This window comes from Sarcophilus harrisii, chromosome X (genome assembly GCF_902635505.1).
Source record: "Sarcophilus harrisii chromosome X, mSarHar1.11, whole genome shotgun sequence".
Lineage (NCBI taxonomy): Eukaryota > Metazoa > Chordata > Mammalia > Dasyuromorphia > Dasyuridae > Sarcophilus > Sarcophilus harrisii.
The window spans coordinates 51,771,315-51,785,101 of NC_045432.1; the positions used below are offsets into that span (position 1 = coordinate 51,771,315).

Genomic DNA, 13,787 nt, shown 5'->3' on the forward strand with positions numbered 1-13,787 from the left:
CAATACAAAAGTCTTCTGGATCAGAACATTTGGGTTCAAGTTTTGCCTATGACATATATTAGCTATGTAACCATGGGAAAGGCCCTTCATCTCTCAGATAATTCTTGATGACTCTAAATTACAGGCAAGCTATGAATTTGTCTTGGGGGAGGGACTCTGTACCCCTGGAGTTGAAATCATAGGTCTAGACATATGGAAGGGAGAGGGAAAGAAGAGGCTCAAATGTTCATTTTACTCCTTCAAAAGGTAAAAACAGATGCTGTTAGCACTCTGGGACAAAAATCTAGGTTCCTCCCCTCAATTCTTGTTATGGCTCTGTATTCTATCTCATCTAATTAATGCCTTGCCTATTACCGGAATCTCAGGGCCAAGATTGGCATTTTTTCCTTAGTATAGCATCAGATAACTACAGATGGTATTTACTCAATAGCCCAAGAGGGTAGCTTGTACTTTTTCAAGGCTTACAAGGGCAGGGACTAGAATAAACAATGCTAAGGAGGAGGGGCATTGAGGGCAGGGAAGTCCACTGGTGGCTAGCTACCAAGCTCTGTTTCTGTACTGTTAACTCTCCCTCCCCACTTCTCTTTAGAGCCTTAGTGATGCTCCACGAGACATGCCCCATTCTTGGGCAGCTCCCTTTCCCCTGCCCCAACAACCGTGTGTGTGTGTGTGTGTGTGTGTGTGTGGAAAGGTCTGCTGCAAACAGATCAGGATGAGATAGTTGGATCTTATATTAGCTTTTCTATATCAGTTCTTAAGAGCTGGTGAGAGTTGTTCTTATAGGGAGAGAAATGATTGTAGAAATCCGAATTCAAAGTAAGAATGGGCTTTCTGTTATTGTTTGCTTGCATTTTGGTTTCCCTTCTCAGGTTTTTTTTCTTTCTAGAACCAATTTTTCTTGTGCAGCAAGATAACTGTATAAATATGCATACATATATTGGATTTAACATATACTTTAACATATTTAACATGTATTGGACTATCTGCCAGCTGGGGAGAGAGGGTGGAGGGAAGGAGGGGGAAAGTTGGAACAGAAGGTTTTACGAGGGTCAGTGTTGAAAAATTACCCATGTATATGTTTTGTAAATAAAAAGCTATTAAAAAAAAAAAAAGAGTGGGAAGAGGCTCAAGTGAGTCAATCAATCAGTCAATCAATCACCCCACCCCACTTAAAGTAACTATCAAAATATTCCAGCTCTGATACCCTTATTAGGAGAGAACATGTCTACTGAATCACCCAAAAGTATTAAACTACTGTAATACACCATCACAGCCTCTGGTTCTTCTGGGAAAAAAAAAATAGCAAGCCAGTTCAGAATCCAGGATTCAAATGTCTGGCAGCCTAAAGTTAGAACAATTACAGCAAAACTATCTGAAAGGAAAGGACTTGGGGCGAGGAAGGGGATAGAGCTTCCCTCTCCCTTCCCTTGACCAGAGAACTTGTGAACTCCAGAGGCTCAAAGATTTGGATTTCCCATTGGTATCCTGAAAGCATTCCTCCAACAGCAGTAACTTGTTGCATTGCTTGCTTCAGGAATAAAGGGCAGACTAGACGCCCCAAGGAAAGACCATTTTAAGATTTTATGTTTCAGAACTTAATGAGAAGCCCAGCAAAGTGCTCCATTATACTTAAGGGAATATTTCAAGGACTCCAACAAAGAGGCTTCTATGAGCTTTGCTCTAAACCTGAGCCCACTTTCCCAGGGATTCTATATGTTCTTGTGAGAGACTTTTGGAGGGGGTATTTTATGTTCCTTGTTCTTACTATACTACTTTAGTAAATATGCCTTTCTAAAAGTTAATTACATCTGACTAACTCATCAATAAAGATTAGAGAAAAAATACTGGTGGAGGCTTCTGAGTCATAGCATCAGAAAGCCATCCCCCGACCCCATAGGGACCCTTCAAACCATAATGGGAGAAATAATAACCTTCTCAGGGGACCCAGCCTGCCAGTTTAGTGGGGGAAAGGATCCGAAGAGTAACTCTAGTCTGTGTGATATCCAATCGAGTTCTTCAAATGCTGGATGTTTCTGAGGCTTGCCTACTTTGTTCCTGTGACTAAGCCTGTCACCTAGTCTGGAGGAAGGAAAGAAAGAGCTATCACATGCAATACCTCTTCTCTTGGCAGAAGACCTCTTTCCCTGAGGTTGGGGAGCTAGTACCTAAGTCACCTTTCTTAGAGCTGACACCCATCAATCCCATTCCCTGAGGCTCTCCCTAAATTCATCCTAGGGGCAGAGACACCTTTTACCCACAGCCTCTCCTCAAGAAAATAATATGAAACCAAATTGGATGTGAGAAGTCAGATAGATCATATCCTAAGAGGACTCCTGCAGAGCTCAGAGAAATGAGTTCTTGAAAAAGTCTCCTCAAAGACTAGCTCCAGGAATCCTTTATTGCTTGGACTGCTGACAAAGCAGAGTCGTGGGTCTGTCATCAGAGTGAGCAGCATGACATCGGGTGCTCATTTCTGTCCTCATCTTTTTCCCTCCAGTCATTTTGACTAGTGGGAGAATATTGAGGAACGAAGACTCCAGACCAATGGTTTTGGACCATTCTTTGGCTTTGAACTAGTTGAAGAACTATGTTTCCTCAGGCAGCCCTTCAAGTGTGCTCTCCCATCATCGAAGGGCTTTACTCTTTGCACTTTCCCCAAAACAGTCCCCCACTTTCCAACTCTGTACCTCTGCTCATACCATTCCCTATTCCTGGAGCTCCTCCATCCTCCTTTACCTGCTGAAATCTTACTCATCCTTTAAAGCTCAATTCAAGTGGTACTTCCCTCAGCTGCCTTTCTTAAGGTCCTCTTCCTTGTGGGCCTCCTTCTTGGATCTCACATGGCCTATTGTCTTCTCCCCTTACTAGATCACTAACTCTGTAAGGACTTTCTTATATAAGCTCAGCTCACTTCCCTCTTCCCTTCTCCATCCCAGTTGTTAGTGCCCTCCCCTCTCAAATACATTTCTCCTACCCCAGGAGAATGTAAACCTGTTCAAGATAAGAGCTGTTTCATTATTGCCTTTGTGGCCCCAGCTCTATGTGCCTGGCACATAAAAATGTCTTAAATGCTTTTGAATTTTGTATCACTCCCAGTACAGTTATTCCTTTCACATTGCAGAAATTTGGGGCATGGCACTCTGGAAATCTGAAAAAACCACATAAAATTTTTTGGCCCTCCTTTCATATCAGAGAAGTCTGATTTTTTTTTCTTTTATGGGATATTTATAGTACCTTATTATAAAATATGGGTAAAATATTTGGTCATAGGTTATATATAGTTCAATGTTAAGTAAAAATACTATTTGAAAAAAGAACTTTTTTTTCTTTTTCTTTTTTTTTTTTTTTGCTGAGGCAATTGGGGTTAAGTGACTTGCCCAGGGTCACACAGCCAGGCAGTATTAAGTGTCTAAGGCCAGATTGAACTCAGGTTCTCCTGACTTCAGGGCTGGTGCTCAAAAAAAGAACTTTTTAAATGTTGTTTGTGGCTCCCACAAAGCTCTCCAAGAATTCCCATTTAATTCCTCATGCTGACCCATGATATATATCAAAACCATCACAGGTAATGTCTTGATGTGTAAGTGATAACTGTACTTAGCAAAGGGCTCTGCCCAAAGTAAGTGTTCTAATAAATGTTTGTTGACTACTGGGTCTGAATCCCAAAGAGATCATAAAAGAGGAAAAGGGACCCACATGTGCAAAAATGTTTGTGGCAGCCCTCTTTGTAGTGGCAAGGGACTGGAAACTGAGTGGATGCCCATCAGTTGGGGAACAGCTGAATAAAGTGATAGTATGTGAATATTATTCTATAAGAAATGATGAGCAGGCTGATTTCAGAAAAGCCTGGAAAGACTTACATGAACTGACACTAAATGAAGTGAGCAGAGTCAGAACATTACGCACGGTAATAGCAAGATTATGTGATGATCACCTGTGATGGACGTGGCTCTTCTCAACAATGTTGTGATTCAAGGCATTTCCAATAAACTTGTGATGGAAATTGCCAATCACATTCAGAGAGAACTATGGAGACTGAATATGGCTGGAAACTTACTACTTTCACCATTTGGGGGAGGGTTGTTTCCTTCTTTCTAGTGGTTTTTTTCCCCTTTTGGTCTGACTTTTCTTACACAACCCTACACATGGAAATATGTTTAAAAGAATTGTACATATTTAACCTATATCAGATTGCTTGTTGTCTTGGGGAAGGAAGAGGTAAGGAAGGGAAGGAGAAAAATTTGGAATACATAGTCTTACAAAGATGAATTTTGAAAACTATCTTCACATGTATTTGGAAAAATAAAGTACTATAGAATGTTAAGAAAAACAAAAAACCTGAAAAATAATGTTTGTTGAATGGATCAACCTTTAAGAGAAGCTAACATGGTAAAGTTCTGTACTGGGAGACTTGAGTTCTATCCCTGATTCTGCCACTAATTGGCTGTGTGTCATTATCTTTGGGGGGGCCTTTATCTCTTCTTCTTAGTAGACCAAATGGCCTGCCTCAAAGATTCCCTTTGGCTCTGCTACTGACACCTGGAAAACCAAGAACAAGGGTAGGAGAGATCATGGAGTCTGCCTCGATGATGAAAGGAATCAAAACTTACTTCCATAGAGATGCTGTTTTGAGACAGATACATATGCATCAAGACAGCCTGCCTTAGAGTAGCTAGCTTTTGCTTCTTCTGTGTCCTAACAATATCAGGGAGAAAGCCCTTTCACTGGTATTCTCAAGGTAGGAGAACCACAAATAGAAAGAGATAATCCTCCATGCTTACCCAGTCTGGGATAAGCTAAGGATTTCCAAACAACCCAACCTCTGAACCCTAAGATGGATAATGGGGCTAAAGATTTGCCATCTGGTATGATCCCTACTTTTATGACTTTTTCTTGATTTTTCTGTGACAAGTTCTGTGACTGCTATGCTTTCTGAAGGACCGGAAGGGCTAAGAAGAAATCTGAGGGCAGTTCCACTATAGTTTCATCTCTGGAGGAAAAAAATCCTAGTCATGAAACATCAGCAATAGTCACACTGATAAAAGCCTTTGAAGTTAGGAAGATAGTGTTACTGGACCAACTAACCCAGGTGAACACTCCAAGCACGCTTAGCAGTTGATTATATAAGCAAGAGCCTCTCCTTTCCCCAGCGGGCTAAGTTTGTGAAGCACTTTCCTCCACCAACTACAAGAAGGAGGCTGTGATTGGGATTATTATCCCCTTTGGGGGGTTGAGCAAACTGGAGCTCAGAAGCTGAAAGGTCCAAGGTTCGACAGTTAGATAAATCATCTAGGATTGCACTCTAGGATGTCTCTGTGCTCTTTTCATCACACCACATGGGCTAGGCCTCAGAAACCCCAGGTGCTCTCTAGTCAGTAACTCCTGCTCAAAACAATTTTCTCACGTGGCAAAGCAGAGTACAATGTCCTCAGAGCCCCCATGGAAGAACCTGTGAATAAAGCAACATTTCTGAATTCTGAATTGTATGAGTTACTAGTAATTACCTTTGTTCTTACGTCTGTCCCAGAGGAGTCTGGGTGCCATTAAGCCCCAGGCTTGTTGCATGTATGATCCTCCATCTCCTGGGCTGGGCTTTATGCTTGAAATTTTTGGGGGGGAGAACACTGGGGCCTATACCTGAGCTGTAACTTGAGAAGGGAAAAGCTTTTTTCTACTTTAGGATCTATTGCTGTTTGCAAGTCTGTTTTTACTCAGAAAAGTTCAGTAGATATTTTTGTTTTGCTTTTTCATAAAAGGCCTCTCAGCAGGCCTGACCTTCAATATTTAAAAAAAAAAAAATCTAGTTTTAAGGGAAACTCCCCCATCTCTTCTCTTCCTGGGTCCCCCTCTTTTTAGGGGATTATCTATATTTCGGATTATTTCAAAAATCACTTCAATTGTAGAGTACACACATAAGGGATTCAGGAAGCCAACACCATCCAAGGCCAAGGGGAGGGGAGAGGATAACACAGTGGCCTTCAAGCTCCAGGATGTTTTAAAAGCCTGTGTGCCTTGTAAACCAATACATTATAGAAACTTGGCCACATCTGACATAGTTGGCAGCCCTTTCTTGAAACAAATTGGTATGAGGTACAGAATGAATCACAGAGATACAGATTTCTAAGTCTCTTATTTAGGAGACAATGGTTGAGTCAAGTCAGACAAGGGAAAATGAAGGAGTAGAACAAAGGGTGCTCTGCTTTGAATCTTTAGCCATTGACTCAGTGGGTGAATATGTGGCCCTAAACAAGTACCTTGGTTTCTCTGCACTAAGCTTTGCCTTAGTTCCCTTCTCCCCCAATTTATAAAAATGAAGTAGTTGGACTAGAGGAGCTCTTAGGTCCCTATCCATCTGGAAAATTGTTTTTGTGTCTTTGACTCATTTCCCTGGTTACTAAGAGTTATTGTTCCCACAATCAGGGAGGCTAAACATTTGCAAACTGGGAAAGTAGGAAGACTGCCACTAATATCATTTACAAGGACATAAACTTCTCTCCTAATCTTTCTGATGCTTTCTGTATACATCAGATGAAAGTAGAAAAACCCTGCACCTCTGGGATGGGGCAGGTGGTCCCATATGGTAACTTGTGTGTTTTGGAAGGAGGGAGGACAAGAAAGTCATGTGTGATTCCTCATGGTAGAACAGAAAGTGCTATTACCTAGGTGGCTTTCTCTCTTTCTCTTTCTTTCTTTCTTTCTTTCTTTCTTTCTTTCTTTCTTTCTTTCTTTCTTTCTTTCTTTCTCTCTCTCTCTCTCTCTCTCTCTCTCTCTCTCTCTCTCTCTCTCTTTTGGAAGGGCACAGAGAACATGCTGAGGAGTGATAATTAATTTCACAAGGTCAAAGAAAACTAAAAGCATGATTGAATTCCTATGTCCGTGGGAGTACTTGTGTTAGAGGTCTCGGATCCCAAATACTCACTTCTTAAAGTTCTATTCCTCAAAGAATCAAAGACTTTTAAAGATGTCAAGAATCTGAAAGAATGAAGAGCCCAACCTCATTATTCTACCTTAATAATGGTCTTGCTTTACCAAGATATTTTATATTTCCTGTTTATATTCTTCATTCACTTGCCTTTTCCAGTGCTGAATTTTTAATTAAGGATCTCATGTAAGAGGCCCCACAATGCAAACAGAAACATCCAGAAGACCTCATCATCCTATCTCCAGAGAATTGGTTTGGACTCTTAGGGTTCAACACACCATAGAAGTTTACCAAAAGCTTGCTGATGTATTGACTTTGCCCTGGATATGCTGCTAGATATTAGTAAATACTTCTAATGAGGATGCCTTTCCCTGTTTTATGCCTCGATTGCTAACAAAGGGTCAGTTCTCTTTTGTTACATCTTTCAAGGATTCACATGATTTTCCATATTCATGGAAGATACCTTATGGGAGGGGACTATGACATGCTGTGGAATGGATGATCCATAGTGTTGGTTCATAGATCTTAGACACTGGTCATGGAAAAGAACTGGGCCCAAAACAGAACTGGACAAAGAGAGGGGAACAGATAACTTTTGGTGAAGCCATGTAGTGCGCTTGACGATCCTGTTTTCCCCTGAAACGGAACCTCATCTTTTTAATGACAATATCTTCCTCTGGGAGAAACAAAAACATTTTGTGACATTTTCAAGCATCCTAAGTTAAACAAAGGCCCAGCTTCTTAATTATTCAAGAGATACAATCAACCAAAAAACATTTATTAAATACCGACTATGTTCCAGGCACCGAGCCTGGAATTCACTGGGGATACAAGGGCAATGAATGAAATAATCTTCATTTGCAAGGGACTTGTATGAATCACCATAATGTCCAATGTCAAAACTGCAGCTGACCCAAAGGATGATAGAAATGGATGGTGGGTGGAAGTAGGCTGTAACATATTACAATGATAATTTGCCCAAAAGGAAGTGTGAGATTGGAAATGGAAGTGGTCTAGTAATCGGCACAAGTGAGGGATAAACCAATGGACCTATATTGGTTTCCACATAATGCTAGAAGACCTTGATGAAGTTCTCCATCACATTGAATTGAACTATGTTCTCCTTATAAAGAATTTATGGGAGAATACTGCCAAGAATCGTGATGGGTAGAAGGTATGGATGGAATGCTTGATAAATGGAATTCCTCAGGGATTTTCTAATTCCCCAAAACCAAGCCATTGACCAAGAAACAAATTGGAGGATGTCCCCTGCACTCTGACCCTCCTAAGGTTCATGGTAGCCATCTTGAATGGAAGAGGTCCAGGGCCTCATTCAGCTACAAAATGGGCTTTGATAAGCTGCTATTATTGCTAGCTTTACCAGGAAGCCATAACACATACTCTGATTGACTATGGTCCTCCCTTCTTGCCCACCCTTAAAACTAACTCATTCTCCAAATGAGGAAAAGGAGGTGATGGGTATTAAAAAGAAAAAGCTCTGGGTAGAGGTCAGGGAAGCCTCAGCTCTTGCCAGAGAGCACTGGCTCTCTCTGGGCTCAGTTTCCCCATGAAAAATGAGGGTAAAGTACTGGTTTTGTATCCCAAAGAGAAGATAAAAGAGGGAAAAGAACCCACCTGTGCAAAAATGTATGTAGCAGCTCTTTTTATAGTGGCAAAGAATCGGAAATTGAGTGGATGACTCTCAGGTGGAAAATGGCTAAGTTATGGTACATGAATGTAAAGGAATATTGTTGTTCTATAAGAAATGACCAGCAGGATGATTTCAGAGAGGCCTGGAGAGACTTACATGAACTGATGCTGAGGGAAATGAGCAGAATCAAGAGAACAATGTACACAGTAATAACAAGATTATGTGATGATCAGCTGTGATGGACTTAGCTCTTATCAGCAATTCAATGATCTTAAGGCAATTCTCAAAAACTTTGGATGGAAAATACCAAATGAATCCAAAGAGAGAAGTATAGAGACTGAAAGTGGATTGAAGCATACTATTTTCTTCTTTTTCTTTTCCTCTGTCCCCAAAGAACCTTCCCATGTACTTCAGACTATACTTCAGACTATCTATCTCTCCAAGGGTCTTGTCTCCTCAGTCTCATGAAAGATCCAGGGGCTCTAATCCCTTTTGAAGTTTTGCCCTTGACTGCAGCTCCCTGGCTGAGGAAGGCACTTTCCCAGATTTCTCTAGTTTTCATGGATTTCACCTTACTCTTCACCTGTTTCTCCTGGTCACTTTATCTGAAGCAAGTTTACCAAACTGGCATTCACCAGCTTGCTGTTAAGGCCAGTTCTGTTCTATCTATAAATTTGGCTTCATCACTTCCTTGTTCTAAGCTGGCATCTGGGCTTAGTTCTTTCTCAAACCCAAGTGGCCACAAGCTATATGGCTTTCATGGCAGTCACTATCATTTCCTTTTTTCTTTTTTAAAATGTTAATAGCTTTTTAGTTTTTTAGTTTTGTTTTGTTTTGTTTTGTTTTTTTTGCTGAGGCAATTGGAGTTAAGTGACTTGCCCAAGGTCACACAGCTAGGAAGTGTTAAACTCAGGCCCTCCTGACTGCAGGGCTGGTACTCTATCCACTGCACCACCTAGCTGCCCCTAGCTTTTTATTTTCAAAATATATGCAAAGATAGTCTTCAACATGCAAAACCTTGTGTTCCAAATTTTTCTCCCTTCCTCCCCGACCCCTCCCCTAGACAGCAAATAATCCAGTAATGTTAAGCTTGTGCAATTCTTCTATATATACTACCACATTTATCGCACCATCATTTCCTTAAGCCTATCTCCCCTCTTCACTCCCCTCCAGCCCCCCACCCCCTGCCAAGAGATGTTCTCCCTAGCCCTTTGCTCAGCAAAGAAGGCAGGGCAGCTGTGGAATGGCAGCAACTGTGGGCAGGAGCAATGAGGAGTAGACCATTCTTGATCTAATACAGGGGCGATACCTTTAATTAACCCATGAAGATAGAAGAAGCAGTCACTATCAGCTTTGATAATACTTATAGAATAGGAAGAAGGGAAAACTACTGCAATGGGGCAAGATTTAGGTGTTTGTCATGAACTTCCAAAAGGGAACATGTGTTACGGCCACCCTGCCAAGCTGCTACAGATCTGGAACGAGAGAATCACAAAACGGCTTATTAATTCTTTCACAAGGGCAGGAAAGGCTAAGCAACTGACAACCTTTCATCTTCATGATGAGTGGCTGTGTTACAGCTCAGGGTACCCTATAGTAAGGATCAAGGATAGACTACTATACCTTCTTGTTCCCAAAGCCATGCTCCCTCTTGGACTTCCTAGTAAATTTTCTTGGTTCTAAACTCGCCTCAGGCACTTATTGGTTGTGGGACCACTCACTGAACCTCAGTTTTTTGGTCTGTAAAATGGTGAAAATAGCACCCACTATGGTTGTGGTGAGAGGCACACTTTTGAAAAAGCACTTTAGGGGAAAACAAAAACAAAAACAAAAAACCAACCTAGTGTAAGAGAAGCCTCTTCTCAAAATTCCTCTATTTCATTGAATGACCACTTTTTCCACTGAAGGACTGTACTCAGTTTTGCTGGACAGTTGATTCTCGCTTGTAATTCTAGCTCCGTTGCTCTCCAAAATATCATATTCCCCTCCCGCTGGTCTTTTAGAGTAGAACCTGCTAAATCTTGTGTTCTCCTGACTGTGGCTCCACTATACTTGAATTGTGCCTTTCTGGGTGCTTGCAGTCTTTTCTCTTTGACCTAGGAGTTCTGCAATTAGGCTATAATATTCCTGGGAGTTTTCATTTTGAAATCTCTTTCAGGAGGTGGATTCTTTCAATTTCTATTTTACCCTCTGGTTATAGAATATCAGGATAGTTTTCCTTGATAATTTCTTGAAAGATGGTAGCCAAGCTCTTTTTTGTTTTTGATTATGGCTTTCAGGTAGACCAATAATTTGTAAATGATCTCTCCCAGATCTAATTTCTAGGTGAGTTGTCTTTCCACTGAGTTATTTCACATTTTTTTGATTTTTTAATTTTTTTTTTTTGGGGGGGGGGGTTTACTTTATTGTATCTCGATTTCTCACAAAGTCATTAGCTTCCCTTTGCTCAATTCTAATTTTTAAAGAATTCTTTTCCTCAGTGAGTTTTTGTACCTCCTTTCCCAATTGGCCAATTTGGCTTTGTAAGGCAATCTCTTCCTCATTAGCTTTTTGTATTTCCTTTTGCACCACTCTCAATTCTTTTTCTAATTTCTCCTCTCTCTTTTGATTTTCAAAATCCCTTTTGAGCTCTTCCATGGCCTGAGCCCAATTCTTATTTTTCTTTGAGGCTTTGGATGTCGGAACTTTGACTTTGTTATCATCTTCTGAGTGTGTTTTGCTCTTCCTTGTCACCATAGTAACTTTTGACGGTCAGAAACTTTTTTTGGTTTCCTGCTCATTTTCCTAGCATAATACTGGGCTTTTCACTCTTTGTTAAAGTTAGGGCCCTGTTTCCAGGGTGGAGGGTGCCCTGTCCCAAACTTTAGGAGTTTTGTGCAGCCGTTTTCAGAGATCCTGCTAAGAATCTGACCACAAGCACTCTTTTCTGCTAAGATCTAGCGCTAAAGCAATCAAGTCCTGCTTTGCTGCCCCGGGGCCAGGCTCCGCTGCCGCGGGCTGTGCTGGGACTGCGTTCCCACCCCGGTTCCACAGACTCGCTCCCGACTTTCCAAAACCTCCGGTGTCCCCAGGTGGAAAGTTCCAGAAGCTTCCAGCACTGCTGCCCATTCAGAGGTCCCCCCGCCCTTTCGGACCCTGGTTCCGAAGGTGGGACTAGGGGCGGGGCCAGGGCGGACTGGGGCCCCATTGGGACTACGAGGGGGACTTTCACTCTGTTACCTCCCAGAGAGGTCCCCCTCCCAGAGAGGTCCAGAAGGTTCTAGCACTGCCACCGCCTTGTTGACCCTGGGGTTGAGGGCGGGGCCAGGAGGGGCGTGGCCAGTCCGGCTGGGTCCGCGTTGGGACAGAACGTGGGACTCCACCCCGGGTGCCACATACCTTCTCCACTGCCCTTTCGAGACCTCCGTGGTGTCCCGGGACCAAGAGGGCCAGAAGCTTCCAGGACTGCTGCTGCTTCAGAGGTTGGGCCGGGGCTGGGGCCGGGCGGGGGGAGGGGGCCGCTGGGATTGCGCGCTGGGCTCCCCCTCGGGGGTCACAGATTTTCTCTGCTGAGCTTCTAAGTTGCTTCAGCGGGAAAATGTTCTGCTCTGCCTTTTGGAGTGGGCCGGTGCCCTACAATTTGTGGAGTCGCTCTTTGAAGGAACCTGGAGCGCTCTGGGGGAGAGGTTGGGCGGGTTCCTGCCTTTGCCTTCTTGGCTCCACCCGCGCCCCTTCCTTCCCCACCCACCCCAGAAGCCTTTTCTCCAGCCCTGGTCTCGGTGAACCTCCAGCATCTCTCGTGGCTCGAGTGGCTGGTCCAAATCTAGTCTCGAGGTCTGCTGAGGGTGATCTTTCCCTGGATCCAGGCTTTTGCCACAGATTTGGAATAGAAAAATAGCTCAGGCACCTGCTAAGTAACCACACAACCTTCTCACCAACTGGAAAGAGAAGGGTTATTTAGTGGCAATTGCTCATAACAGCCAATCCCTCCACCATTAAAATGAGAGGTTGAGGCAGTAAAGATCAGAAGGTGCTTTTGCCTGAAATCCCTAGAGCTAGAAAGATGGATTTTAAAGTACTTAAAATTTTCACACCCTATGGCAAACTTAGAAATCCAACTGAAATTGTTTGAGAAACAGATTAATATGTATTGATTATATGTAATATATGTTATGATGTATAATATATGTTATTACATTGTTATCTATTGTATATATAGAATATATAAGTCATAATAAATAGATTAATATATATACGCACATAATTTCTTAAAAAGAAAACTTCCCATTCTGCTACTATGACCCAGGAAATCATTTTTATCTTGGATAACTAACTCTTTGAGATCAGATCCAGTCCTTTAAGAAAGGTCTGGATCTAAGAAAGTGTGGATGTGAGTGTGTGTGTGTGTAGATAGAATCCACTAATGTGGGGTTGTTTTTTTTTTTACTCATACCTCTTTAAAAATTAGGTATCAATTTTACTTGTGCCAAGTTTTGGAGTATCTTTCAATTGTGGTTTTTTAAATTGTCTGGCTAATTAAATTACATTCCTTGCTGGCTCCATTATTCTTTTATTTCATGTATATTAGAGGCAGAATTTCATCATTCTGCCTTTTGAACTCCTAGGGGGAAGAGGAAGAAGGTATAAATGTAAGATTAGAATCTCTTTATCTCCTCATCTCTCAGTGGTGGTTTTCTACATTGTTATTTATATACATGAAGTTTGTGGGACCATAGATTGACAGTTGGATTTGACTTTTACTTAATTAATACTTCCCCCTACAACCTAGAGTCCTGTAGGAGAGGAGATTTTTGAAACCCTGTCCTTTAAAACCCACCGTCTCTCCTTAATATCTGAGCCAGAGAGACCAAGGGTTTCTCCATTAAGGCTTTTGCTCTAAATTAGTTTGAGAGGAAGAACTTGTCCAGGAGTGGGAGAAGCTTATTGATGATGAGAGACACAGAGACAGGAAATGCTGAATCCAAATCAGTATTTTTGCCCTTCCATCTAAATGATAGCTATAATTATTTTAGAGGAGATGGTGAGGAGAATGTTTATATAAGTATTTTTCTTTACAATTGTGGAAGGCAGGAGCAGATACTCTGCTAACTGCATCAGAAGAACCTCTTTCTTAGCACTGGCCATGATTTCCTTCCCTCACAATGAATGTTTTTGCTCGATGTGAAGGTCCCAGAATTCAACGGGAATGCTTGCATATTCTCTTTCTGCACGGCCTAC

General features: G+C 41.9%; 1 protein-coding gene across 1 annotated transcript in view; it reads right to left on the reverse strand.

Annotated features, from left to right (window-relative positions):
- CD99L2 (CD99 molecule like 2) overlaps positions 1 to 12,343 on the reverse strand; it is a 143,659-nt gene extending 131,316 nt beyond the window's left edge. Inside the window, exons 1-3 of the mRNA XM_031945067.1 lie at positions 12,298 to 12,343; positions 11,949 to 12,043; positions 11,591 to 11,782 (exon numbers count right to left, since the gene is read on the reverse strand). Of these exons, the coding sequence (XP_031800927.1) occupies positions 11,591 to 11,782; positions 11,949 to 12,043; positions 12,298 to 12,343 (333 nt within the window). The remainder of the gene's footprint in view (positions 1 to 11,590; positions 11,783 to 11,948; positions 12,044 to 12,297) is intronic.
- Positions 12,344 to 13,787: the final 1,444 nt, after the last annotated feature.